Below are 24950 nucleotides of genomic sequence, written 5' to 3'. Positions count from 1 at the left end.
AAATCCCACATCCATTCAAGTCCCAGAAGTGAAAACAAGCATTACAGTGAAACAATTAAGAATGCCAGCCCTGGAGGCAGACTGTCTGGGCTTAATTTCTGCTGTCCCACTTACTAGCTTGGTGACATCACTGGCATGCTACTAACCCTCTCTTGTGTCTCATTTTCCTCATCTGTAATGTGGGGATAATGGTACCTGCCTCACAAATTCATCACTAAGTGCCCCAAAGTTATTAACATTGAGAAAATACATTTTTCACCATATCCCAATTTAATTACTTAGTTCATGTAACACAGCCAGAAGAGATAAATTATATTAATAGCATCACTGGGTTTTACAGTAGTAAAAGTGAATATGAGAGCCACACCAGGGAGCACCAAAAGTTGGATTTATTGTTTCTGACAATTGCACAGCAACTTTTAGTTTGTTCATATTCTCAGCATCATAAATCTGAAATACAATTTTGCTTCTCAATTAAAAACATATACTCTGAAGTGATTAGATAGCTTTTAAAAATCATTTTATAGACTATCTTAAAAATCTTTGCCAAGTAAGATACTAGCTTTACCTTTATAAATCTCTGCATAAAATGAAAAATCAAGGCATACAAATTTCATTTCGTTCTGTTTTTAATACCATCTTTTGTTTCCCTTAAAAGATTTTTATCTATTCATTCAAAAGTATTCTGAAGTTCCACTGCCCATTTAAGACAGAATGAAGGCATTTTAGAGCATCTGAACTAAGCACTGTCTTGACTGAATCGAAACAGGAATTCGATCAGGGTCCTGGTGGGCCTCCCAGCCATGCCTTTGCGAAGATAAGGAACCTCATCTTTGTTGGTCATCACACCTGCTATGTCTAAATGTGCCCACTTAGGATGAGTCACAAATTCTTTCAGGAATGCTGCAGCTGTACATGCTCCTGCAGATCTGAAAAGAAAGACAAAAGTCAACATCTAACCCCATTAAATGTACACTGAATGTTCTATTAAGATCCTCCATTCTTGCTAAGTGGCTTCTATGACTAGAGAGCAAAGTCAAGCCAATGAGACCTTTAAAGAAGTTAACCCAGAAATCGATACCTATCTTTAGACACAGCTTTAAGCATAAATTCTTTTTCCTGTGGTAATGACCATATTGTCCATATCCTTCCCTTACCATTTGCTTAAAATGACCTTTAGATTTGAAAATGCAAAAACTGAGAACCAGTTGGGAAACACCTTGAAAATAAAAGACAGAAATTAGTGCTTATGAGCACTACACTGAAAAGAAACTGGATACCTAAACGTTTGTGAAGGAGATTAAAACTGAAAATGTTCATTTTGGCAAACGATAATTATAAAAATGTACTTTTATAGCTTATTTTACATACCTGTATTTTCCAATGTTATTAACATCAGCAAGTTGGCAATCTATAACCTGTCTTGTGTAATGTTCAAAGAGAGGCATCCTCCAGACACGGTCACCCGTTTCAATGCTGGCCTAGAGAACAAATAGGTATGATAGTTGGCAGAATAGATGAAGCAGGTTCTGACCTGTTACTCTAAAACAGGACAAATACAACAGATTCCAGAATTATTTTAATTAATTAAAAAGCTTAAAAATTATAAAAGAAGCCAAGGAATGCTGTAGAACAGCATTTGCTGTTTGTAGGGCATTTGCTGAAATTATCAAACTAATATTATGGGTCTCAGTTTAAATGAATAAGCTGGTATCCTGTAGTGCAGACAGGCTTTGCTGGATTGATTAGGGTGAACTAGTCTTCATGATGTTTGTGGCCTTGGTGTGCCTAGAACTAAACTGCTGAAGGCCAGATACTAAGATAAGGTGACCTCATGAATTCATGTCATCATTTACACACTCATTCACCCATCCATCATCTACTGAACTGCTAAATACCAACAGGGGTTGGGGATCTAAAGATACTTAATATCTGAGTCATCAAAGGGCCGACAGGCTAGTAGGAGAAATGGGTAAAGGTTGTTTTGATATACTGTGGTCAATGGTAAGAGCCAAAAGTGAAAAGTCAGGAAGCAGCAACGTAAGCTGTTACTTTGAGACTCCAGAAGAATAACAGAAGAATCTATCAAGGGTTGAAAGAGACTACCTCCAGGAAGAGAGGGTGTAGGCTGTATAAACTGCTGACTGTTATTTCTTTGTTCATGATAGAGAGGGACAGTTGTGTGCCTGGTACAGAGGAGGGGAGAAGCCCCACATACTACCTGGAAGGAGACAACAGGGCTGAGTTTCTCCCAGAGGCTGGAGACGGTAGAGAGGGGCTTCACAAATGGCGAGATGACAGAAGTAAAAGGGAAGCAGTTTAGAGTGGAAGAGAAGTTTAGGACCTTAAACCACATCAAGAATGTATTCAGGAACATTTTGTATTTGTCCCTGCTGGTACACAGTAAGCTCCCATTAATTACTTGTTGAAAGAATGAGGTGCCAGATGGAGCTGTTTCATAGCCAGGTGGATGGGCAGGGTCTGGGGCTCAGGATAGACAGAAGCCAGAGAGGTGCCAGCTGAAGCCATGGGAATAGACGGGATTCCCGGTGAACACTGTGCAGAATAAGAGCATGAGGTCCAGGACTCAAGTCAACCAAACGGGGAGACAAGGAAAAGCTGGCCAAGGAGGCTGAAACCGAAGTCATCAAGAAAGGAAACCAGAAGAGAAGACTACTGTGGAAGCCAAGAGCAGGGTGTCACCAAGAGGCCAGGGGTACACGCTGCCTCTGGACAAGCTAAGGGAGGCTAACAGTGGTGTCACTGGGGAAAGCTGATGGCAGTGAGAGTGTGGGGGTGGTGCTGATGGGAAACTGCTATTTGGAAGAGGCTGCTGTGACAGGGCTGGGAGGAGGTGCAGGGCACAGCAGCAGAAATTGTCCCCCTCACTGTCCGCTAAGGAGCCTGAGCAAGCCCGATTTACATCCTCTGCTATTTGACTCATGACATGTGTTCATTTAAAGGCCATTCCTTCTTTCACAAAGCTGTCCTCATACGCTTTTCTACATTAGGGATATTTTAAAGTCATTTTCACTTCATTCTGAGAAGGAATGTGGCATCATTTAAAAATTTATCATTTTTAAATATTTATAGAAAAGCACACTGAATTGAGTTTATGGAATCATTTCAAAGACAAGTCTACAACATAAAAATCCCTATAACTCAGGGTTGAAGAAATACAGCATTCTAAGGCTAAAGGAATGAAATCACCTCCATAATTTAGGTGTTTCTGTGTTATTCTTACCTCAAACAGTTTGTTCCACAGCCAAGAAGAGTTGGTAAAGACCCCAGTGGCTCCAGATCCCAAAGCTATGTCCATGGCACCTGCAAGACACAGGTGAACCCTTCAGGCCAGCATCCAGTCTCTTCTGGCAAGATGGGCTTCTCCACCACTGTGCAGGCCAAAACTTTAGCCTTTAACCCTACTTTAATGTCTCCCTCATTTTCAAAAAAGATGAGGTTGGGAAATCCTTACCATATATATTTAATAGCTTTTTAGTTTCTCAAGTTAGAATTCACCTTCAATTATTAAGGAAAATGCAAAAAAGCAAACATCAAATATCACCAATGATCTCATCCCAGGGATAACCATTATATATTTTTATATTTCTTTCCAAATTTTCTAAACTAAAAAGAAAACAAAAAACAAAACCCATAACTAAGACCACACTGGACATGTCCAGTACATGTTCTTCCTCTTATGCTTTAAATGTTTATTCTTCTTTTATAAACAAATTCATTAGAAGTATTCTTAATGATTTTATAAGTCTACTGGGTAGAGGTACAGGCCTACCTCATTTTACTACACTTTGTTTTACTGCAATTTGAAGATACTGCATTTTTCACACACTGAAGGTTTGTGGCGATCCTATTTCAAGTAAGCCTTTCAGAGCCATTTTCCTAAAGCATTTGTTCACTTTGTGTCTCTGTCACATTTTGGTGATTCTTGCAATATTTGGAACCTTTTCATTTATTTGTTACTGTGATCTGTGATCAGTGTTCTTTGATGTTACCACTGTGACTCACAGAAGGTTTAAAAGATGGTTAATTAGCATTTTTCAGCAATAAAGTATTTTTGAATTAAGATATGTACATTGTATTTTTAGACATAATACAAATGGGTCACTGCAAACAACAGTGACCCATATGTAAAAGCCCGTGATTCTGCATGACATTTGGGCAACTCTGTTCAGGTCATTTGTTCCTTGGGCTTTTGTTACTCTACCTCCCAATAATCTCTCAAACCTATCCATTTCCCTTCACCATGGCTACCACCATCATCTACCACTGGACTATGGTAATAGTTTAGGAAAAAAAAAAAACAGTCAAAAACTTCAAACATACACAAAGCAAAGAGAATAATATAATGGACATACAAGTACCCATTAATCATCATCAATGATTATCAAGTCGTGGGCACACTTGTTTCACCTGCACTCCTAGACCCAATAGATAATACTGAAGTCAAACACACTCACTCTTAACACACACACTTACACATCTAGAGTCAATAACCACACACCGCTCACCAGCCCACCTGGCCTGCCAACCTTTCCTCGGTCCCTCTCCCTTGTGGCTGGCACACTGGTGGCCAAGGACCCTTTTGCAGCGCCAACTATCTCACAGTCCCCACTCATCGCCTCCTGCTGCACTTGGCTCCAGACTAAATCCCGCAACACGCCAAGGCCAGCGGGGACTGGTGCCTACCAGCACGTGGGTCCCGAGTGTCTTGACCCGCCACACTCTGTTCCTCTGTCCTGTTCATCACTGCCCCACACTCCAACCTTGAGGGGTGCCTTCTGAGGGATGCTCTTCCTTCCTTGCTCCACCTGGTGATGCCTCCTCCTCCAGATTCCAGCTCAAGCAGCACTTCTCACAGTGCCTGACTTCCCGTACCAGTCAAATTCCCAGATACACAGGCTCTCAAGAACTCCTTTTAACTAGGCTCCTCTGCGCTGGTCAGTGTGATGACCCACTGACTGCCACTGCCCAAGGGATGCGGGCCTCACCTCTACGTCCCACCTCCATATTCCCAGCCATTCACAGGAATTAAATAGGGGCCAACTGAGTCAACAACTATTCATTACACCTACTATATCCCAGATACTATGGCGGGTGCTGGTTACTCACTGCCTATAGTCTGTCTAGACAGCTGGGTGGGATACATCTTCAGCTACATATCACACTCATGAATGCTTTACTTTTCAAGTTAGTGGCCTCGTCCTTATTTATTCACTTGTCCTTAAAACATTCCTATCAACCACGCAAGTACCTTGCATCAGTGTTTGAATTTCTCAGAGAGAAGATAAGCACTGGCCACAAACAAGAATGTGATGTGACATCCTCTCTTAAAGGAAGAGAAAATGGGATACATAAATATTTAATGTGATCCAACAGGGATCATGGCTCTAGAGATGATTTCATTACATATTTCAGAAAATAATTATTTTCTACACAATTACAGAACTAGTACCACACCAATTTCAGAAGTACCATTATTGGGGGCATACTTCAAAAGTGCCTATTGAAGCTGTATTAAACGCTAACTCATCCGTGTTACCAGAATTTCTCAGAGTATGGAAGAAGCATCACAGCTCCAAGGAAGGTGCTGAAGTTACCACTCTCATTGCATCCTGAGCACAGACATTAAAACGAGAGGTACCATGACTGAAAGGCACCCACTGAGCAGTCACTGCTCCTATAGTCTGCTACAGGCCTGCTCTTTAAAGGTCAATAACATCAGTCCAGTGTGTGCCAAGCCAGGCACAACCACCTGTATCATCTCATTTAATTTTCACAGGCAACTCCCCCTGCCCCTGCCAAAGAGGTGCTATTATACCACTTTTACAGATGAGACCACTTAGACACTATCAAAGTCACATGCTCTTAAGAGGCAGCACAAATTTTAAAATGAGGTCTTCTCCCTCTAAAAACTTATATGTTCTTTTTCCTGCTAGGAACTCTGGTTAGAAACATTCTCATCCTCCCCTTTGAATCCCAGCTCCTGGAACTCAAAAGGGGCTCAGTCAGTATTTGGGGAACTAAAGCAAATCATCAAGAGCCTTCAGTGAGGACAACGGCTGGGGTGACCTGAAGACTCACCTATCAGGCTGCTCTTAGTTAGCTAGATCCAACTTTCAAACCCTCTCATACCTCCAAGTTTGGGGGAAAAAAAAAAAAAAGAATGGGGGGCAGTGGGGAGGCACTGTGACTCCTCATTTACAGAAAGGGAGTCCTACCACCCACCTCAGCATTGCACCTCAAACACCAGCCCTAGAACCTCCGTTGTTTAGCTTAAAGTGTTTGCTAAACTGAACAGAGACAAAAGACCATAAAAATACTATAACACCAGCTTAGGAAAAAGGAGTCTAGCAGATGAATCTATGGGCTATTGTTAGAATCACATAAAAAAGAAACATGAACTGATTTTCTGTTAAAGGCTCACATGACCAGAAGAATTAAAAGAGGAAAATGATCTGAATTTTAATCTTAAAAGAGCTAGGGACACAATCAATCCCTAAAGTGAACTGTTGGATAAAAGATTATGAACATTGAGCTTTTGCAATAAGGTAATGACCACTGTCATCCCTTTAAGCATTTATTACTACCCCACAGAGCCGGTGGTCTAGCCTGTCGCATGCCAGCACTGGATTAAAAGAGGCTTTTCAGAAACTCCTCCCAATCTTCAAAACTCTGCGAGGTAAACAGACTTGTCCCAAGGTAAACAGATGTACTGATGTTTGAAGGTGTCAGGGAACCAGCTCAAGGCTGGCAGACTAGGAAGCAGCCCATCTGGGAGCCACCCCGTGTTGGCCGTAAGTCAACGTGCTTCACACAACAGACACATTACATGGCTCGTCTCTGAGACGTGACCCTGCCACTCCCAGCCCTCACCCCAGTGTTTTTATTTCTGTATAAACTCAAATACAGAAGTCCAGAAAACACTCAGGGGGATCAGATACATCTTCTACACCTCATGGACTGTAGCCTGCCAGGTTCCTTGGTCCATGGCATTTCCCAGGCAAGAATACTGGAGTGGGTTACCATTTCCTTCTCCAGTGGATCTTCCTGACCCAGGGACAGAACCTGAGTCTCCTGCTTTGGCAGGTGATTCTTTACCACTGAGTTACTTGGGTAGCCCATCATGATTAATAAAAGCAACTACTGATTTGGGAATTTATCACTAATCTTTTCTGAGCGGTATCAAATGGCAACCGTAACAGAAAACATTGCTTTGCATCATTTTTAGCTGTCACTGTGGATGGGCTGACCTGATCCACTTGTTATTTCTTTTTTTTAAAGTAGAGCCTGGGATGTTTCGAAACCACAAACCTAAGATTCAAAGCAGTTTACAACTGCAGTATAATTCTTTTGGTGAAAGATCTTTGAACACAAATGGAGCTCGTCAGATTTCAGCAAAATAATGCCCTGAGTACAATGTGTGCACTCGATGGCAACAAATGAGACTTTCTTCAAACAAAAGCAGGAAAAGCACACTGTCTGACCTGTCAGGGTGGCGGCATTAATGATGAGCTTTGGGTTAAAAGTGTGAGCGTAGCAGAGCGCATCGGCCAGGATGAGTCTCCCCTCGGCATCAGTGTTATCCACCTGCAAAGAGGAAGGTCAAAAGACTAAAAGGATAAGATGATACAAACAATGAAGACAAAATCTAGACACTCAGAGCAGTGTTCAATTTAAAAATACAAAAAGGCTGCTGTGATGTTTTCATCAATTATAAAAAATATACTACCATTAAAATAGGAATATATTTACCCTGAAGAGCAAATATAATTTAATAATCCCTGTATCAGAGCTGATGATCAAATGCCGATGACTTTGGAGGCTGAAATAAAGAGAAGTGTCTAGTTCACATTACCATTAAGTTTATAACAGGAGTGGGGAAAATGTCAAGATTTTCAAAAACAAAGAGGTGAAAGAGTTCAAGAAAGACACACTAAAGCAGCAGCCTGGATCTCCAGACCGGAGAACTCTTGCAACTGCAGCAACTTCAGCTATATTAGATATAATATATTTCTTCTTTTAAATAGGCTTAGTCATTATGTGCAGTGTATGTAGGCATGTGCCCAGCGGAGGACTTGCTGCCACATCCCCAGATGCAGTGCCCATGATGCAGGACCTGTTTTCCCTCTTTGCTAAATGGAAGAAGTTACCACATCAGAGGTGTATCCAGAAAACAGCCTATACTTTTCCCGCTCTGCCCTGCTCTGCAGGGCTGGCTGCAAATTCATAAGCTGTGTGTATAGCATACAGAAAGTAGGAGGAACAGTAAGGTAGGGAAAACAATCTTAAAATTCCCATAAAGAAATACCTTTGACTGCACGAAAAGCTACTCATAATAAAAGTACTTCCCTTCCCTAAGCGGGGCCCGCACTCTGCACCCATTCAAGGCAAGGAATAGCAGAACTCAGAGGCTGTGTCTTCCACCTACAAACCTGTATGGTCTTCCCGTTCCTGGCTCTAACAACATCCCCAGGCTTGTTGGCCTTCCCACTGGGCATATTTTCACAAAGAGGAGCCAAACCTGTTTTAAAAAAAAAAGACTACATGAAGGAACATGGAGTGTGCTATGTCCAAATATGCCACCCATGGGACCGAGGTCACAGTGGACCCTCAACAGATGCCAGTCACAGACATCACTTTGATTAAGTATTTGAGTTTAGCATGACCAGTGAACCATGTGGCATTATATGCACCAGTGACAGGAAGCACGCATCACTCTTTCCAAAGAAGTCTAATTCTATCATGAAGAAATAACCAAAGATCCGAATCACGGAACATCACAAGATAAGCTTGAACCTTTAAAAACTTCCAAGAAAGGGGCAAAAAAGGGGGTGAGGTGGGAATAGGTTCTGGGGTAAAGAAAATTAAATGGACATGATGACTATATGCAAGGGGTGATCCTTGAGTGGCTCCAAATTTCAAAACCAAATAGAAATAAATGCTTGTATATACAGACACACACATAAAACTAACATTTTCTGGACAACTACGCAGTTTGAATTTGGTTACTGTATCAATCCCTGGGAATGACAATGGTATTATCATTACACAGAATGTCTCTGTTCTTAGGAAATACAAGCAGAAGTATGCAGGGATGATGTATCCTCATGTCTGTAACTCACTTGTCAGACAGACCTGGACCACAGTCCTACTTACTTGTGCAATGGAGGTGACACTGGGCAAGCCAATTCAATCTTACTCCCAACCTCCAGGCCCCCCTCTGACACATGACAAACCTCCAGCATTGTGTCTGGCATCCTGCACTACAAAAATCGCTGCTGCAAACGGAGGATTTTTTCCGTCCCAAGCGCTTTTTCTGCATGTCAAGGCGTTTAATCAGCTGCAACTATATGAGATAATCACTACCTTACTTATCGGGCATTTTCCGTTGGAGTAAACTGCAAACTTGACATTATGTGCCCCTGACTGCTAACCACATTTTGCAGAAGTAAAACAATCAATTCTAGTTACTGCCCATAATGCAGAATACATTTAACTCTGCCAGTTAAGACAGCACTTAGCTAAACAAAGAGCTTCTGCCTGATGAAAACCATTTAAAAATCATTTCTTGATCTTTTCAGATTAAAGGAAACCATGTTTGTTGTCTCCATTCTACCACCTGACTGGATTCTAGAAGCTCTCCAAGACAGCCGCCCACGCACCTACGATGTTGATGGGCAGGTCGAGCTTGGCAGCAGACACGATGGCTGAACAGATAGTGGCAGCTCCTCCCATGTCAGCCCTCATGAGGTCCATGTTTGCAGCTGCCTTGATGGAGATGCCACCACTGCGGGGAAAGGACAATGTACCATGTTAAGAGCCAACGAGGGGGCTAGAAGCAGTCTCTTAAAAAGTGTGGGGTGAACTACCACATACAAGCACTAAGAAATTTCCAAATTGAGAATCTGAATGATTTCACCATTTAAAAAGATAATATTGTGGCTTTTATAAAAGACACAAAATAATTCCAGAAGTGCGGGGGGTGGGGTGTATCTTGGTTCATTTTATTTCTGTCTGAATGAAATGTTAGCATTGCCACTGGAAACATTACTACACCATACAGTCAATGCTGGTTACATCCTGTCTGAGCTCTGAACACTCATGTAGATTTGTCTTTTCAGCAAATTTTATGAATTGATCAACTTATTGAACCTGAAGGTCACAAGCTGTTGGGGACCAGTTCACAGAAGACTGGGAGGATCCCCTTTCAACTCCTAGGAAGACAGGGGAAAACTCGTTCTGACAGTCCCAAGGTACACCAGATCTTGCAGATAGCAAAATACAACCCACAGGCACAAGGAAGACACTAGCCCAAAGCCTTGAGACAGTGCCCAAACACAAGGGCGGGGAAAGGTTTCAATCCACAAGAAACCCAGGCCACTGCCCCAGCAGACTTCTGGAACTAACAAGTGACTTCTCTGCTTCCGGTTTACAAGAACTCAGTGCAACTTGCTTCATAGGCTGGGCAAGGAGGCAGGGGCTCCAACTTTGAGCTCTAACTGGATTCTGCTGCTGACTTGCCCTGGTGAGAGAGAATCAACTCCTTGCTCTGACATCAGCTCACCTTAGAAATCAGGACCTAATTCTCACTCACCTCCAAAGCACTTGATAGTGAGATGGTTGTTATTTACATACCTAGAATTAAAGATTATCCATTGGCTGAGAATAAGAAAAGAACATTCCTGGTCCGAGAAGTCCAGAGATAACCCCATGGGGGCAAGGGGAGCACACTGGTCCTTCTATTTTTAGGCTGCTTCCACTCAGGGGGTGCCACTCTTACATAGAGGACTATCGTTCCAAATAACCACCAGTTATCTTTGCTTACTTTTTAGATTCCCCTCCAATCCATCCATTTCTTTTCTCCTACATCCATCCTAGCTGAGGCTACCACCATCGATCATTCAGATGTTTGCCTAGCTCCTATATATCCATAGCAGTCTTACCCCTTCACTTCGTTACCCATACAACTATGAAATGTTTACAAATAGATGGAAAAAAAAAAAGATAAGCAGAAGAACCTCAAATGCTTTTTAGAAGTATATACAAAAATTCAAGATAGATCACAGCCTTAAAACCTAAAACCTTAGAACACAAAAACTTGGCATAGGTAATTTCTTAAACAGGGCAGAAAAAAGGATAAACTATAAAATTAAAAACTGCTGACTATACCTCACTGCAAATAAAAACTGGTCTTAAAAAGACATCACTTTAAAGGATATATATCTGGAATATATTTTTAAAAAACATATACTCAGTAAGACAAACACTCCTATAAGTGTTTTGCCAAAGGCAAAAAGCTTGAAGAGATACTTCACTAAAGAAGATGTACCAATGGCTAATAAGCACATGTTAAAAATGCTAAACATCATTAGTTAGAGAAATGCAAAGTAAACCTCAAAGAAATACTACTACACACTCCCTGAGTGACTAGAGCTAGAAAGACAGACACCATGAAGTACTGGGGAGAATGGGGAGCAACTAGAACCTTGTACACCAGTGGTGGGAATGCAAAATGGTATAACCACCTTGGAAAAGTTTGGCAGTTTCCTGTAAAGTTAAACATGTAGTTATTATACAACTCAGCCCTCCTCTCCTAGGTATTTAACTAAGAGGAAGATAAACATGTATCCACACAAAGGCATACAGATGATGCTGGCTTCTATAATTAATAACTCAAAACTGGGACAACCCAAATTTCCCTCAACAACGATTAGATCAACAAATGCTGGTATTTCCCTACAACGGAATATGACCAACAACATGGTTAAATCTCAAAGATAATACGCTGAGAAAGAGGCTAGACTTTTTATTAAAAGAGTCCATGTAGATGAATTTCTGGAAGAGGCAAAAGTAACCTACAATAACAGAAAGATGACCAGTCATCTGAGGTGGGGGTGAGAAAGGGGATGAGTGCAAAAGAGCACTCTCCAAAATTCCCAAGGGAGTTTTTGGGGCATTGAGGAAATGTTTTATTTTCATGATAGAGGTGGTTGTTACAGGAGTGCGCACATTTGTTAAGCTCACTGTACTGAACACTAATGTCATTCTTTCCCTCCACTAGACACCCTTCACTTACTTCCAACTGTTCAAAGTCCAAAATCTAATGAGGTCCAGAAAAACCCAGTTTCTGCCAACCTGTCCAGCTATGCCTTGACCCTTGCCCCAGTCATGCACTGTTGTGGCCGCTCTGGCCGTTTTTTCAGAACTAGGAATTTCCCCTCTTTCTTCCCATCTGCAGCCTTCACCTGGCTCTGTTCCTGACTTATTCCCCACAGAACTAACTCCCTTATCCTTCACATCTTAAGCTAAAAGTGTCACTCCTTCTAGGAAGCTTCCCTAAACCAAAAAGACTAGGTCAAATGTCCTTGGTAAATATCCCCGTAACAAAAAGTTGAAATACAGATTTAACCGAACAAACAACTTCACCCTGAGCATAAAAGTTTTGCATTGACATTACCCCATGATAGTATAAAACCATCACAATTAGCAAGACATTTAAGAACAACTTTCACTCTCTTAATTTTTATTTACTGTAATGTTTTATTTATTTTTATTTTTGGCTGTGACATGGGGCTTGTGGGATCTTAGTTCCCTGACCAGGGGCTGAACCTGGGTCCCAGCAGTGAAAGCTCTGAGTTCTAACCACTGGAATTCCCACCACCTGGTGGAGTTCCCACCACCAGGGAATTCTCTGCTGTGGTGTTATACAAAACACACTTCAATACAACAGTATATGCATATGATATAAATAAATATGCATATTTTTCAATGGTATGAGCTCAAATCTTTTACTGATGGGCCACATAATGAAGATCATTTGGAGACCAATGCTTTTTTTTTTTTTTTAATGCTTTAAATAAGAGAAAGTGAACCACTGAAAGGAAAACACAGGAGGCACCGCAGTCTGCTAGTGTAAAGAAGACCACTCTGGCGGTCAGATCTGCCCAGGACAGAGGCATCACAGTACCTAGAAACACTCTTGTAAGGGCAGGATTCATTCACATTTCAGATGGAGTTCTTGAAAGGGTACAAAAACTTACTAGGGGACATCAAAATTTCATAGATCTCTAGCAGCATTTTCCAAAGCAGTTTCTATGAACCATGATTTGCTGAGATACAAGTGCTCTTCAAAAGGAAATTTAGATGTTAATTATATTTCAATTAAAAACAAAAAAGATTTAGAAAATGCTGTATTCTGTATCCCCAAGAAGTACTATAGTTCAAACAAAATAAAGAACTTAATTTGTTTTATCTAACCTAGACTTTTAATCAAGTAATCTTTTTCAAGATTACTTTCTTGAAATGTGAGAAAAGTTACTTTCTCACATTTAATTAGCATCCTAGAAGCCAGTATTCAGTAGCAAATGCTTTCCATGGGAAATACTGACTCAGACCATCTTTTCCAACTCAGTTTCTCCCTGGTTGAAATAGCCAGAGTGAGCTTCCATTTCTAAGGAACACTTATGGCTTAAGGCAGGGATCCCCAACCTCAGCTGAGGTGGAGCTGATATAATAATAAAATACTCAATAAATGTAATGTGCTTGAATTATCCCAAAACCATCCCCTACCCTCCAGCCCCCTAATCTGTGTCTTCCATGAAACTGGTCCTTGGTGCCAAAAAGGTTGGGGACCACTGGTTTAAGGAGATTAATGAAAGCTAGACTGGTTAGCAAAAAATGTGAGCTGAAGTAAGCAAAGGGAAGACAGCATAATCTACATAGCTGCCTCAGCTTATCCAGCTGGAAATCTTAACATGCCCATAGGAGAATCAAAGTGTATGGTGGAAATATTTGAAGGCATTTTAAACACACTGCTAAGTTTGATTTCTGACTATTAGTTATGGAGCTTTCAAAAAAATTATTTAACGTGAGTCATGACTGCCTCACCTGCAGAACGTCCACAACGCCTAGCTCCTAGGGATAAGATCAAGGCTAATATATGTAAAATGCCCTAATACAGCCTCTGATACACAGTAGGCATTTTATAAGTGGTGACCTAATACATTTAAAGTAACACATAAGATATGACCAAACACCATACTTCTGAAGCAAATTACACAGCAAATAATACACCTGCATGCAAAGTATTCACCAAAATACAAAGCACAGATACAACAAGTACGTACCTGTCAAAGGTAATCCCCTTCCCAACAAACACCAAGGGAGGTTCACTTGCATTGGGACTGCCTTTGTAGTGAATTTCCAGGAAGACTGGAGGCTCTTCGGACCCTTTGGCCACACTTAGAAATGATCCCATTTCCTGTTCCTCAATCCAAGACTTGGGTCTATACGGCAGGAAAGGAAAAATATAAATACACATTGTTCTATTTCAATAACAGAATAAAGTCATCTGTGTGTAAAAAACAATATAACATACAAGCTCTTAAAATATATACATGTTAAGTTCTGAAAATATATACATGTTAATGCTTCAATTATCACCTCCTATCTGCTTTCTGTATATTCCTGAGTCAGTCACTTGATTCTGAATCTGTTTCCTCATCTACAAAATAAGATTAACGACACCTCCTTCAAAAGATTAGCTGTAGAAAAGACACCTCCATCAAAAGATTACCCATAGAATTATAAAAGAATTCATGTACAGTATGTAATATGATGTCAGGTAACCGTGCATAGTCGAAGGCTAGGGGCACAAAAGAGCTTTGTATTGATTTCTGGCCACAGTAATTAGGCCAAGGGAAGACTTCTACCCTCCTACAGACAGACCAGAAACAACATTACTCAAGGAATGCTCCTCTGGCACCTGCCTAGCCAGAGGAGCTAAGCAGGTGAATGAAATTTGTTGAAACTATTAAACTAGGACTTCATCAGAGAGAACGGCCACCCAACTTCAGAGGGAAAAGAATACAAAAAAGGAAGGTATACAATTCAAAGAAACTCACTTCAAAAGAAGCGAGGCTGTATAATGTGGGCATTTTTAATCACAAACCTAGTATCTGATGTTTTATTAAAGTCTTGCCCTTCTGGAAGTATAGTCTGTACGTCTTTGGTTTACACCCACCTAACGCTAGAGTGCAGAGAAGGCAATGGCACCCCACTCCAGTATTTTTGCTGGAAAATCCCATGGATCGAGGAGCCTGGTAAGCTACAGTCCATGGGGTCCCGAAGAGTCAGACACGACTGAGCGACTTCACTTTCACTTTTCACTTTCATGCACTGGAGAAGGAAATGGCAACCCACTCCAGTGTTCTTGCCTGGAGAATCCCAGGGACGGGGGAGCCTGGTGGGCTGCTGTCTATGGGGTCGCACAGGGTCGGATATGACCGAAGCGACTTAGCAGCAGCAGCAGCAGCGCTAGAGTGAGTTTGATGCAGCTGCCTCAATTTAATAGGTCACATTCTGCCCACCTGACCTGCCCCACCTCTGGCTGAGTTCCCTTTGCTCCACCTCAAGCCCTGTGGTTTCCCAAGGCCACTGCATAACGTGCTTCTGCCCTGCTCTCTGTCCGTTCACCTCCCTGACTGCTTAGGCACCATTTTTGCTGGCAAACCTTTTCAATCCTTCCACAATTCTCCCCGGCTCTCTGCTCCTGCAGCACCCCCATACCATTTCCCTTCCTATTCCTTCCTGCAAAGCCCTCAGTTGTCGGAGGACAAGAACCACCACCACCCATCTTTGTTTGCCAAGGTCCAGGCATACAGGAGGTGCCGTTACTAAGACATGTGGCCACACGGCCACGATCTGCTGACAAAATGTAGCTCTGGTGTCTCCTTAAATAAAACAAGGAACAGTCTTCACCAAGACACCTTTTTAGAGACTAAACATTGCCACAGAATACACAGCAACCATCCCAGAAATTTTATCAAGCTCCAATACTGCATTTTCTATAGACGGCACATTTTCTTTATCTAGATCACAGGAGTTTCCCTGAAAAAATGTGAATTCTAATCACAATTAAATAGTGAAGAATCCTTTTAAATGGAAGCACCCTTGATTAGCAACTTTGATAGTAAAGGATTCTTTAGGTGAAGCAAATATCTGTCGAGTTACTTTCATTATAAATCCCCAAATCCTCAGACTTGGTTTGCTTAAGATTAGGGGGAGTTCCCAAGGAGGGCAGAAAGCCTAGAGGTGCAGCCTTTTAGGTTCAACAGCAAGGCTGCTAACAACAAACCTCAGGACAGCCAGGGAACACCAGCTCTGTTATCTGATCTAGCTAAGGGAATCTACCAGGAGATTCTCATTCCATGCCAAGGAGGGTATGCTATGTTATTCACTTATGTTAAAAAAGAGAAAAGACAGAAAGAACTCACCAAAACAAAATACAATATGTACACTTCTCAAAAAAGTAATAGAGTTACCATTCGATCCAATACTTCAATTCCTAGGTACATGCCCAACAGATATGAAACACTTGTCCACACAAAACCTTGTACACAAATGCTCACAGCAGCATTATTTGCAGTCCAAAAAGTATGTGCTATGCTTACTCACTCAACTCTTTTGCAACCCCATGGACTGTAGCCCACCAGGCTCCTCTGTCCATGGGGATTCTCCAGGCAAAAATACTGGAGTGGGTTGCCAGGCCCTCCCCCAGGGGATCTTCCCAACCCAGGGATCAAACCCAGGTCTCCCTCATTGCAGGCAGATTCTTTACCGCCTGGGCCACCAGGGAAGTCCATCCAAAAAGTATAAACAACCCAAATGTCTATGAACTGACGGCTGGGGAAAAGGGAAATGAGGAGTGGGTACAAGATTCCTTTTACAGGATAATGAAAATATTCTAAAATTGATTGTGGTGACAGCAGCACAACTCTGTAAATATACTAGAAATTACTTAATTGTATATTTTACATGAGTGAATTCCATGTTATATGAATTATATTTCAGTAAAGCTGCTACAAAACACATACAAAATGCAGTGTGAAGTCACAACACTGTCAAAAGCAAGGCAAGATATGACAGAAATAAATCTCAAACTGAACCCTTACCCTTAGTTGTGTGTGGATGCCAGAGGGTCACTTTACCTCTCTAGTCTCAAGTTAATTCTCTGAATGGTGAGAGAGCTGGATTTCAGGATCTCTGAAGCTCCATCTGGCTCTAGCATCATATGAGTCTATGGTATAATCCTGAATTACCTGATGAGGACATCTGTTTTACTACTAGCGCTTTTGAGATTCTCCTCAACAACTTCAGCAAATTTGGTTGGCGTCATCTCGTTGGCAGGTGTCTCCATCAAGCGGCGCGCCAGGTTCTGCCCAGAAGCAAAGAGGACGCCCCTCTGCCAGGCCTCCTGGTCCTCACTGGCAGAAGAAAGCAAAGGTCACCGTCAGACAGCCTCTCCAGACACTGACCACAGCCCGGCAAGGGGGTCTCTTACTGAAGACAAGCGAAAAGTGATGGACAGAGGGACCCAAATTTATTCTTTGTAATCTGAACCAGGGAGGCAGCTGTTATGGTTTACAAAGAGCTGGAGAGACTTCCCTGGTGGGTCCAGAGGTTGAGACTATGAGTCTCCACTGCAAGGGGTGCAGGTTTGATCCCTGGTCAGGGAACTAAGACCCTGCCTGCTTCGTGGCATGGCCAAAAACAAAAATAAAAGTCAAAAAAACATGACCCCCATTGAGCGAAGCAAGAGAAGACCTAGAATCCTCTTCTGTATGAAAAAGGGGTTGGCCTGATGGGCCTCTGAAGCCCTATATCTGCCCCCCAATCTGACAGCAGATGTGTTCGCAGAAAGACCTGAGGGGCTGCAGAACAGGCTCTACCTGCTCAGTCCTGCTGGAGAATTGCCAGCTTCCTGCCTTCTCCCTGCCTGGCTCAGGACCCTGAACTCTGACCTGCCAGAAATCAGGGTTGGCTTCAGAAAACAAAGGACATGAGCCAACTTTCCAGGACCCTGGCTCTTCTTGTGCACCAAGGAATTAACACATGTGGTATGGGGACGGACAAAAAAACACTCACTGTTTTTTTGAGCTCACCGTGTGCCATACACTTGATGGGTTTTGCCTTTTGATCATAAAAGTCCCATGAGATCTGATTCACAACTCTACTCAACCGAAAGGAAAATGATTTCTGTCACCTCATTGAGGTCACCCAACCAGGAAGTGAGAGCCAGCTTCAAAGCCAGGCTGATGGGTCACATGGCCCTCATTTTCACCCACTACATCACAGGTGCCAACAAGACCCCCGTTGTCCCCCACCACGTCTCCTGAGGGTCTCACACTGTCTGCTCCTGAACCCAGAACAGGGCTGGAGTATAAGTGGTGCTCCAAAAATGTGCCCAAAGCTGATTCTCCCCACTAGACTAAGAGGGCAGGGACCGGATCCCTGCATCTGCTTATCTCTGGCCTTGAGCACAGAGCCCACAGGTGCTAGGTAGATGGAAATGATCTGCATCAAAACCTTCTGGGACCCTTCTGTCATCTTGTTCTATTCCTCCTCAGGGGGCCAACCAGGAATAGTTTCCTAGGAACCAGCAAGCAGGGAGAAGGGATCATCTAGAGAGTCATAAGGAAACACACACAGGAGCAGCCAGGAGCAGCACAGAGGCAGAGTCATCATACTCCTAACCCAATTCGGGCCAGGAGAGAGCCACAGACAAGCCATGAGGCAGTGCCGGACGCTGAAAGGCAGGCAGCTCGTGTCCAGGAGGCCGTGCCATCAGCACACAGGGAGTGGACCTGGTCCTCGTTTCGTGCCATCACCTTCCATGGAGCTTGGCCGACACCACCACCTTCCTTTTCTGCTTCAGGTCATCATACTCATAGAGCCCGAGCACCGCTCCTTCCGCAGCCGCCTGGGCATCTCCGCAAGGGTCCACCTCCACGGACGGGATCTCCAGATCCTGAATCTGTCTGCACCCCGCTTCACAGGGCAGAGGAACCAGAAAACCAGAGTCAGTCAGGGACCCCTCAGAGGGCAGAAGGCAGAGACTTACGGTGGGGGCCTGAGAAAATATCAAGATTGGGTTCAAATCCCAGCCCTGACATTGGTCTTTCTGAGCTTTCACTTCTTCCCTTTCTGTACAGTGAGGACACGCACACGCCTCACATGGCAGTGGGGACAGAATGATGGGTAACACGATTGGTCTCACTCACAAGGAAGGGACCGCTGTTACCAGTACCACTTCTGAAACACTAGGGTTCCCTGAGGAAGCGTCCCAGTCACTAGAAGCTTGCCAGATTAAAAATGAAAGAGCAGTGATGACTCTGAAATTATACCCAAGGAACTGAGCAAAGTCCATTATTAACACAGCATTTATTAAGATCAGGTCAGCAAAATCTCTCAAATAAAAGTTATGAAATAATCACCGACCATGAACTTTGAAAGTCAATTTAACAAGCACATGTGATATATGTGGGGTCACACCACAATCCAGCTAACAATCCCCACCTCAGCGATGGTGTTCAAAGCATCTTTAACCACAGTCTCCTCGATGAAGGCCTCATCCTGCCACTCAGCCCTGACAGGACCCAAAGGCACCTACTCCAACTTTTCAAACTGTCCATGTGACAAACTGGGACAGGCATACACCTCTGGTAACTAGTGATAAATAAGCACCTTGTACTTTGCCTCCATTTTCTCTGATGTGTAAATAGTTATGACTCCATGTGATTTAGAACTGGGGTAACACCACGGATACATTACAAAAAAAGAAAAAAACAATCTACCCACCAGGACTTTCTGGCAAAAAAAGAGTTCTAGGGCCAATACTGCAAGAGGGAACAAATGGTACTAAAACGCCAGAAACAAGCTGCTGCCACCGCTGCTAAGTCGCTTCAGTCGTGTCCAACTCTGTGTGACCCCACAGACAGCAGCCCACCAGGCTCTGCCGTCCCTGGGATTCTCCAGGCAAGAACACTGGAGTGGGTTGCCATTTCCTTCTCCAACAGACACAAGCTAAAGAAATATAAAAAAGAAATTCCATAACCTAACCTTCTATATCTAAAGTAAGGCCAAGCATGCTGGGTAAGGAAAACTGAGTGTTTGTTGAGAGTTATTTGTATGAATGTGGGAAGGACAATGATGGTAAGAGGACAAAAAGAACAAAGATTGATAATCTTGCAGAGTGACCCTTAGGAATCTTTATCAATAGTCAACTTCAAAAGTTAAAGAACCTGCAACAGCGACTCTGATGTTTTCTTTGCCTTCATGCCAGTTCTCCTGTTCATCAACTCCAGCCGTCTTTTTGCCGAGGCCCACCACCACCACACTGGGGAAGTCCTGTTCCAAAAAATACAAAAAGTCAGCCACTTTAATCTTTAAAGCATCCATTTCTAGCAGGAAATGGTATATGACCTTTCACACAACCACCTTAACCTACACACAGGACAAAACTCACCAAGAAATTTGGTTGTTTTAATTTTTTTTAAGCCCTGACATCTTGGTAAAATTTTATAACTGTGTGTTGGAAAGGCTGAGTGAGGATAATCCTGCAAATGTCTGCTTCTGTAAGACAGGGCTACTGAACCAAGAAAGCCTATAGATTGAGGAATATGAGATGCAATACTTTTCGACAGCAATTTGCCTCTTTACAATTTAACTAATGCTTGTGGCTTAATACTGGGATAAAACTAATTCATAATCCCACACACAATTTTCTGTATAATGGTACAGCCAAAGTACTTGGCACATATAGGTGGTCACTGAGGGTTTGTCAAATAAACCTTATCTTCATCTCATACCTCATGTAGACCATAAAAGGTTCGGGTTTTGCCTGCCTTCAGGGGTGGTCCAGATCTGAAACAAAAAAGAAATAGTTGTGTTAAAAATTATAGTTTGCTCTGTCCTCTTTTGAGAAGTGACATAAACCAACTGTATTATTACAGTGGTCTGATGATTCTGCAAATTTGCTACTTATGTTATCAAAAGCAGAACTCTCTCAGAACTCTCTCCGATTTCTCAGATGCAGCACTTTTAATTCTAGCTCAAAAACTTCCAGATTAGATTTAATACACTTGTTTTAAAACAATGATAGAAAGCAGTGCCATGGGTGGGTAATGCAGAGAAGACTGAGCACTGGATGGAGGCTGACCTCAATTTTAAATCTAATAAAAGATGTAAGACACCAACCTAAGTGGCTGACTTGACTGCACTGTGTTTAGCTTGGAGGATTTTTGTGATTTATCTACAGATGGGATACGAGGCAATTTCCAAACAAAGCAGCTGGCAATACACAATTATAGCCTGAGAACTGGATGCCCTGGTACCATGCAGTCAGGAAGGCCAGGCTGTTCTGTATTTGTACAGGTTAGCTTTTGGATTAATGAATTAATCAAAGCATTTCAGGGAGTTGTCGAAGGGTAAAGGATTGGTAATTGACAGGGGATGCAACTTCTGTCATCCAATAGTTAGACAATTATTCTAATTATTAGGCTACATCTATCAGATACTAATAGGTTATCTGTAATTCAAATAATATGCAGTTGCAGTAGCCTGTGTTGACAACTGTTTTTGTTAAATTGCAGCCCATAGCTGAGAAGGACTTGAAATGCAAATCTTTTCCTACCTTCCCCATTCCCTGACTAATCCAAGAGTGGTTAGAATCTCAGGTCCCCACTAGATTTACTGAACTGGAATGTGCATTCTAACTACAGCCCCAGGCGACTCATGTGTCCTTTAAGATCTGAGAAGCCCTTGAAATTCAAAGCTTTTGATGCAGCCTCCTGAGGCTATCTGATCTAGCCCAGAACAGACTATTCCCCCCAAGTGAAGAGGAGTTAAAGAGGCAAAGAGATTGATAGGAAGCAGGTGGGAGGTGGGGTGGGGAGAAATGAACTGAAGCCAGGAGGGCAGGCTGAGGAAATCTGGTACTTTGCAGATCCTTCTGGGTTAGCCTCTCGCAACACCCTGGTGATTTGGTTGAAGCAGCCTGATTTCCCAGAACTGTGAACTCACCCGACAATGGGCCATAAAGTACCAATATGCAATCCACAGACACTTACTTTCACTTCCACCAAGAATATCCTGGCCAGTGTATTTCTGTGCATTTTCCTCCACCAGCACAGAAAAGACTTTCTCTTTCACTTTCAGGCATTTGAAAAACTGAAATCCAAAGATGAATACGTACATGTTCAAAATTTCTCTCAGCTTCCCAGACACCAATTTATTAAAATTCTCTCCTGCACTTGTAAACTGAGGCTCATTTTCTTCTTTTTCTTTGCTATAGATTCCTAAAACAAGGCCCTGAGAAAAAGAGAAAAAAGGTGTATATAAGTTGAGTAGATCCCAGAGAGGGACTCAAGGGATCCCAAATTCAGAAAAAGCTAATCATTTCAACCGAAATGTCCTCCTCAAGGACAAAAGAACAAGGCCAAAAAAACAGCAGGTGCTGGGCAGTCAACTATACTCATATCCTGCCTATATGTTACAAACTCCTGCCAATACAAGAGCCAAATTACTATCTGTCCTGGTCTTAATGGTCCCTCTCAAGAGCTTTCACAACACAGAGGGCTTTTCCTTCACTTTCCAATAAAGAAGAGTAGAAAGGTACTTTAAGAAAACAATTCCCTTTTGTAACCAAGTCAGAACTGGAAGGGATTTAGAACATGCCACCCTAAAATATGCCAGTCTGGCATATTGATTACTTGAGGTGCAGGCAGCTAAGAAACAGCAGATGCAGGAACAGCTCTCTGATCTCTCTTCCTTTCTATCCAAAAGCTGGTCATAAAATTTCCCATGAGAAAGTTTCTCTCCTTGTACCAGCAAGAGAACATCCTTATCATCAGAGACTGATGATAAGATTTGGGAGTCAATACCAAAATGGACCTGTACAAACAAACCTACTAAAATAACCCTCATCCTCCCTTAGTTTCCCCCACATATTTCCTAGTCCCTGTTTCTCAACTGACTGCCCCTAGGCTCCTTTGCCTAATCACATTCCCACAATTTCTCATTCTCTGTTTTAAAAGGTATATAAGCTTCGGGGCCTTATAGGCTTCTACGGGTCTTCTCCCTTTAGAACACAGGACACATAAAAATATGAAGTATAAATTGTATGCCTTTCTCTTGTTAATATAATCTGTTTTAGGTCCATTTCATTCTTAGGCTCAGCCCTAGAATCTAGGTGAGTAGAAGTTTTCCCTCCCTTACAACTTTCAAATGCAAAAATATTCAGGATACCATCTCAATAAAGCCAAGGGCTGCACTTGCTGATACTAACAAGTTCTCTGGCCAACTCATAGTCTGGAAGAGAGGAAAAGGATGCACCTTCACTGGGAGGGACAGGGACACACAGCATTCTGTCAGCACTTAAAAGTGGCTTATCCTTTCATCTCCTTTAGCCCCAGGCTCCAAACACCTGAAACAAGGAAGTAAACCTAGGAATCCCTGCTTACGTCTGCATAGCAATTTATGACTTTAAAAATGTGCTCTGACTTAGGGTACCTCTGTAAGGTGGGAAGAACAGTAAGGAAACCGAAACCTGGTCTGACATACTAGCCTGGGGGCAACAGAACTGGGCAAGAATCCAGATGCCTTCCCTCAGTGACCTCTGTGCTTTCTACAAAATCACACTGGTACTTAGACAAAATCATGTCTTGTCTTTTCTACTTAAAAAAAAAAAGGCTTCCTCTGCATTGGTAACCTTCCCAGATTCTAAGTTTCCTAAGGTTGCCCACTGCCTGGGGTTCCAGTGAACCAAGTAGGGAACTGATCAGACAGAACACAGATGTTACCTGAGCAGGATGTATTTCCAAAGTACTGGAAAGAACAAGGGACAGACCTCTGGTCCCTGGGCCACCCTGAACTCAAGCCCCATCCAGAATACTCCTAGCCAGGGACAGTCCTGCTGGCCCTCAAGCCTGACTCCCACGCGTGTGCTCCCTCCACCGAGCCGTTCCCCCTTTCCAGATCCCCCCACGACCAAATTTTAGTGACCTTCACAATGTTTTGGAGCTCAATTACGTGGAAGAGGGGTTTCTTCTGCAGGACGCTTCTTTTAATCTCACGAACAGATGGCTCTCCCTGCAAAGCCCTTTTCCCTAGGGAGACATTAGTTTTCTCTAGAAACCCTTCCAGGTAGTTTACTCCCGGAGGACCTGTGTTTTCCTGGCCTTCAACTTCAGCAGAGGAGGGAGGTCCTGGTATGGAACCCGGGGCCAGTGGCTATCCGACTCTAGGACATTCCACCTCACCAATACTTGGGCATCCTCCTAGCTAAGGTGGGAACAATCCTGGGGCCGTCGTTCCCCGGGTTACTGGGAGGACTGAACAAAATAGCAAAATAAGGGCACGGTGCAGAGCTGGAGCTCAGGTAACGGTAGCTATCCATCTATGGCTATCAATCTCTCGCGCTCAGAGTTCGGATCCTAGCACTTTAAAGCAAGAGAAGGAAGACAGCATCCGCCACACGAGCCTAGGGGGCGGGTGGTGGGGGGGTGGTCTGCGGCTCCGCGCTGTCGGCTGCCAAAGCCGAGCTCGGCAAAAGCAAGGTACTTTTCTCTTTAGCTGATGTCTGCGACTTGGTTCAGAGGCCCGGGACACCGCGGCCTCGCCCCGCCCCGAAGTCCCGGTCGCCCGTGGGCAGGACTCTCGCGGCGGCCCCGGGGCGAGCCGCGGCCTCTCACCTTCGTCATGTCTGCGGCGGCTGGACCGGGTGCCCACAAACGCTTCACGCTCAGATGCCGGACGGCGACTCGCGCGGCAGCCGGAAGAGGCAGCAAGAACATCTTTTCGGCTCGGCCCCCCGTACCGCCCTCCACCGAGCACGTGGCGCCGGGAAGGCGGGCGCGCGGCTGGAAGCCGGGCTTTGGGGGACGGCCTGCGCGCCTAGGGGAGGGGCAGGTGCCAAGGGGCGTGGCGTGCGTAAGCCAGGGGCGCGGCGGGAGGGCGTCAGTGGGCGGGGCTGTCGGGTGAGGGCCTACGCGCCAGCGGACGGACTCGGACCCGGACGAGTACGCGTGCGCCCAAGGGGCGGGGCGGGCCGGGTAGACTGGGTGGTGCTGAGATAGAAGCGAGACGGAAGC

General features: G+C 43.5%; 1 protein-coding gene across 1 annotated transcript; it reads right to left on the bottom strand.

The window, feature by feature from the left end:
• Nucleotides 1-366: 366 nt before the first annotated feature.
• LAP3 (leucine aminopeptidase 3) lies at nucleotides 367-24754 on the bottom strand. Its single transcript, XM_043871242.1, has 13 exons — nucleotides 24552-24754; nucleotides 22055-22170; nucleotides 20670-20724; nucleotides 20103-20208; nucleotides 18690-18849; nucleotides 17121-17285; nucleotides 14148-14306; nucleotides 9684-9808; nucleotides 8454-8542; nucleotides 7506-7608; nucleotides 3245-3324; nucleotides 1372-1481; nucleotides 367-929 (listed from the first exon to the last, which is right to left on the bottom strand). The coding sequence occupies exons 1-13, from the start codon at nucleotides 24651-24653 to the stop codon at nucleotides 740-742; spliced, it is 1560 nt and encodes a 519-aa protein (XP_043727177.1). The 5' UTR covers nucleotides 24654-24754; the 3' UTR covers nucleotides 367-739.
• Nucleotides 24755-24950: the final 196 nt, after the last annotated feature.

This window comes from Cervus elaphus, chromosome 17 (genome assembly GCF_910594005.1).
Source record: "Cervus elaphus chromosome 17, mCerEla1.1, whole genome shotgun sequence".
Taxonomy (NCBI): Eukaryota; Metazoa; Chordata; class Mammalia; order Artiodactyla; family Cervidae; genus Cervus; species Cervus elaphus.
This window is presented reverse-complemented; position numbering and strand designations above follow the sequence as displayed.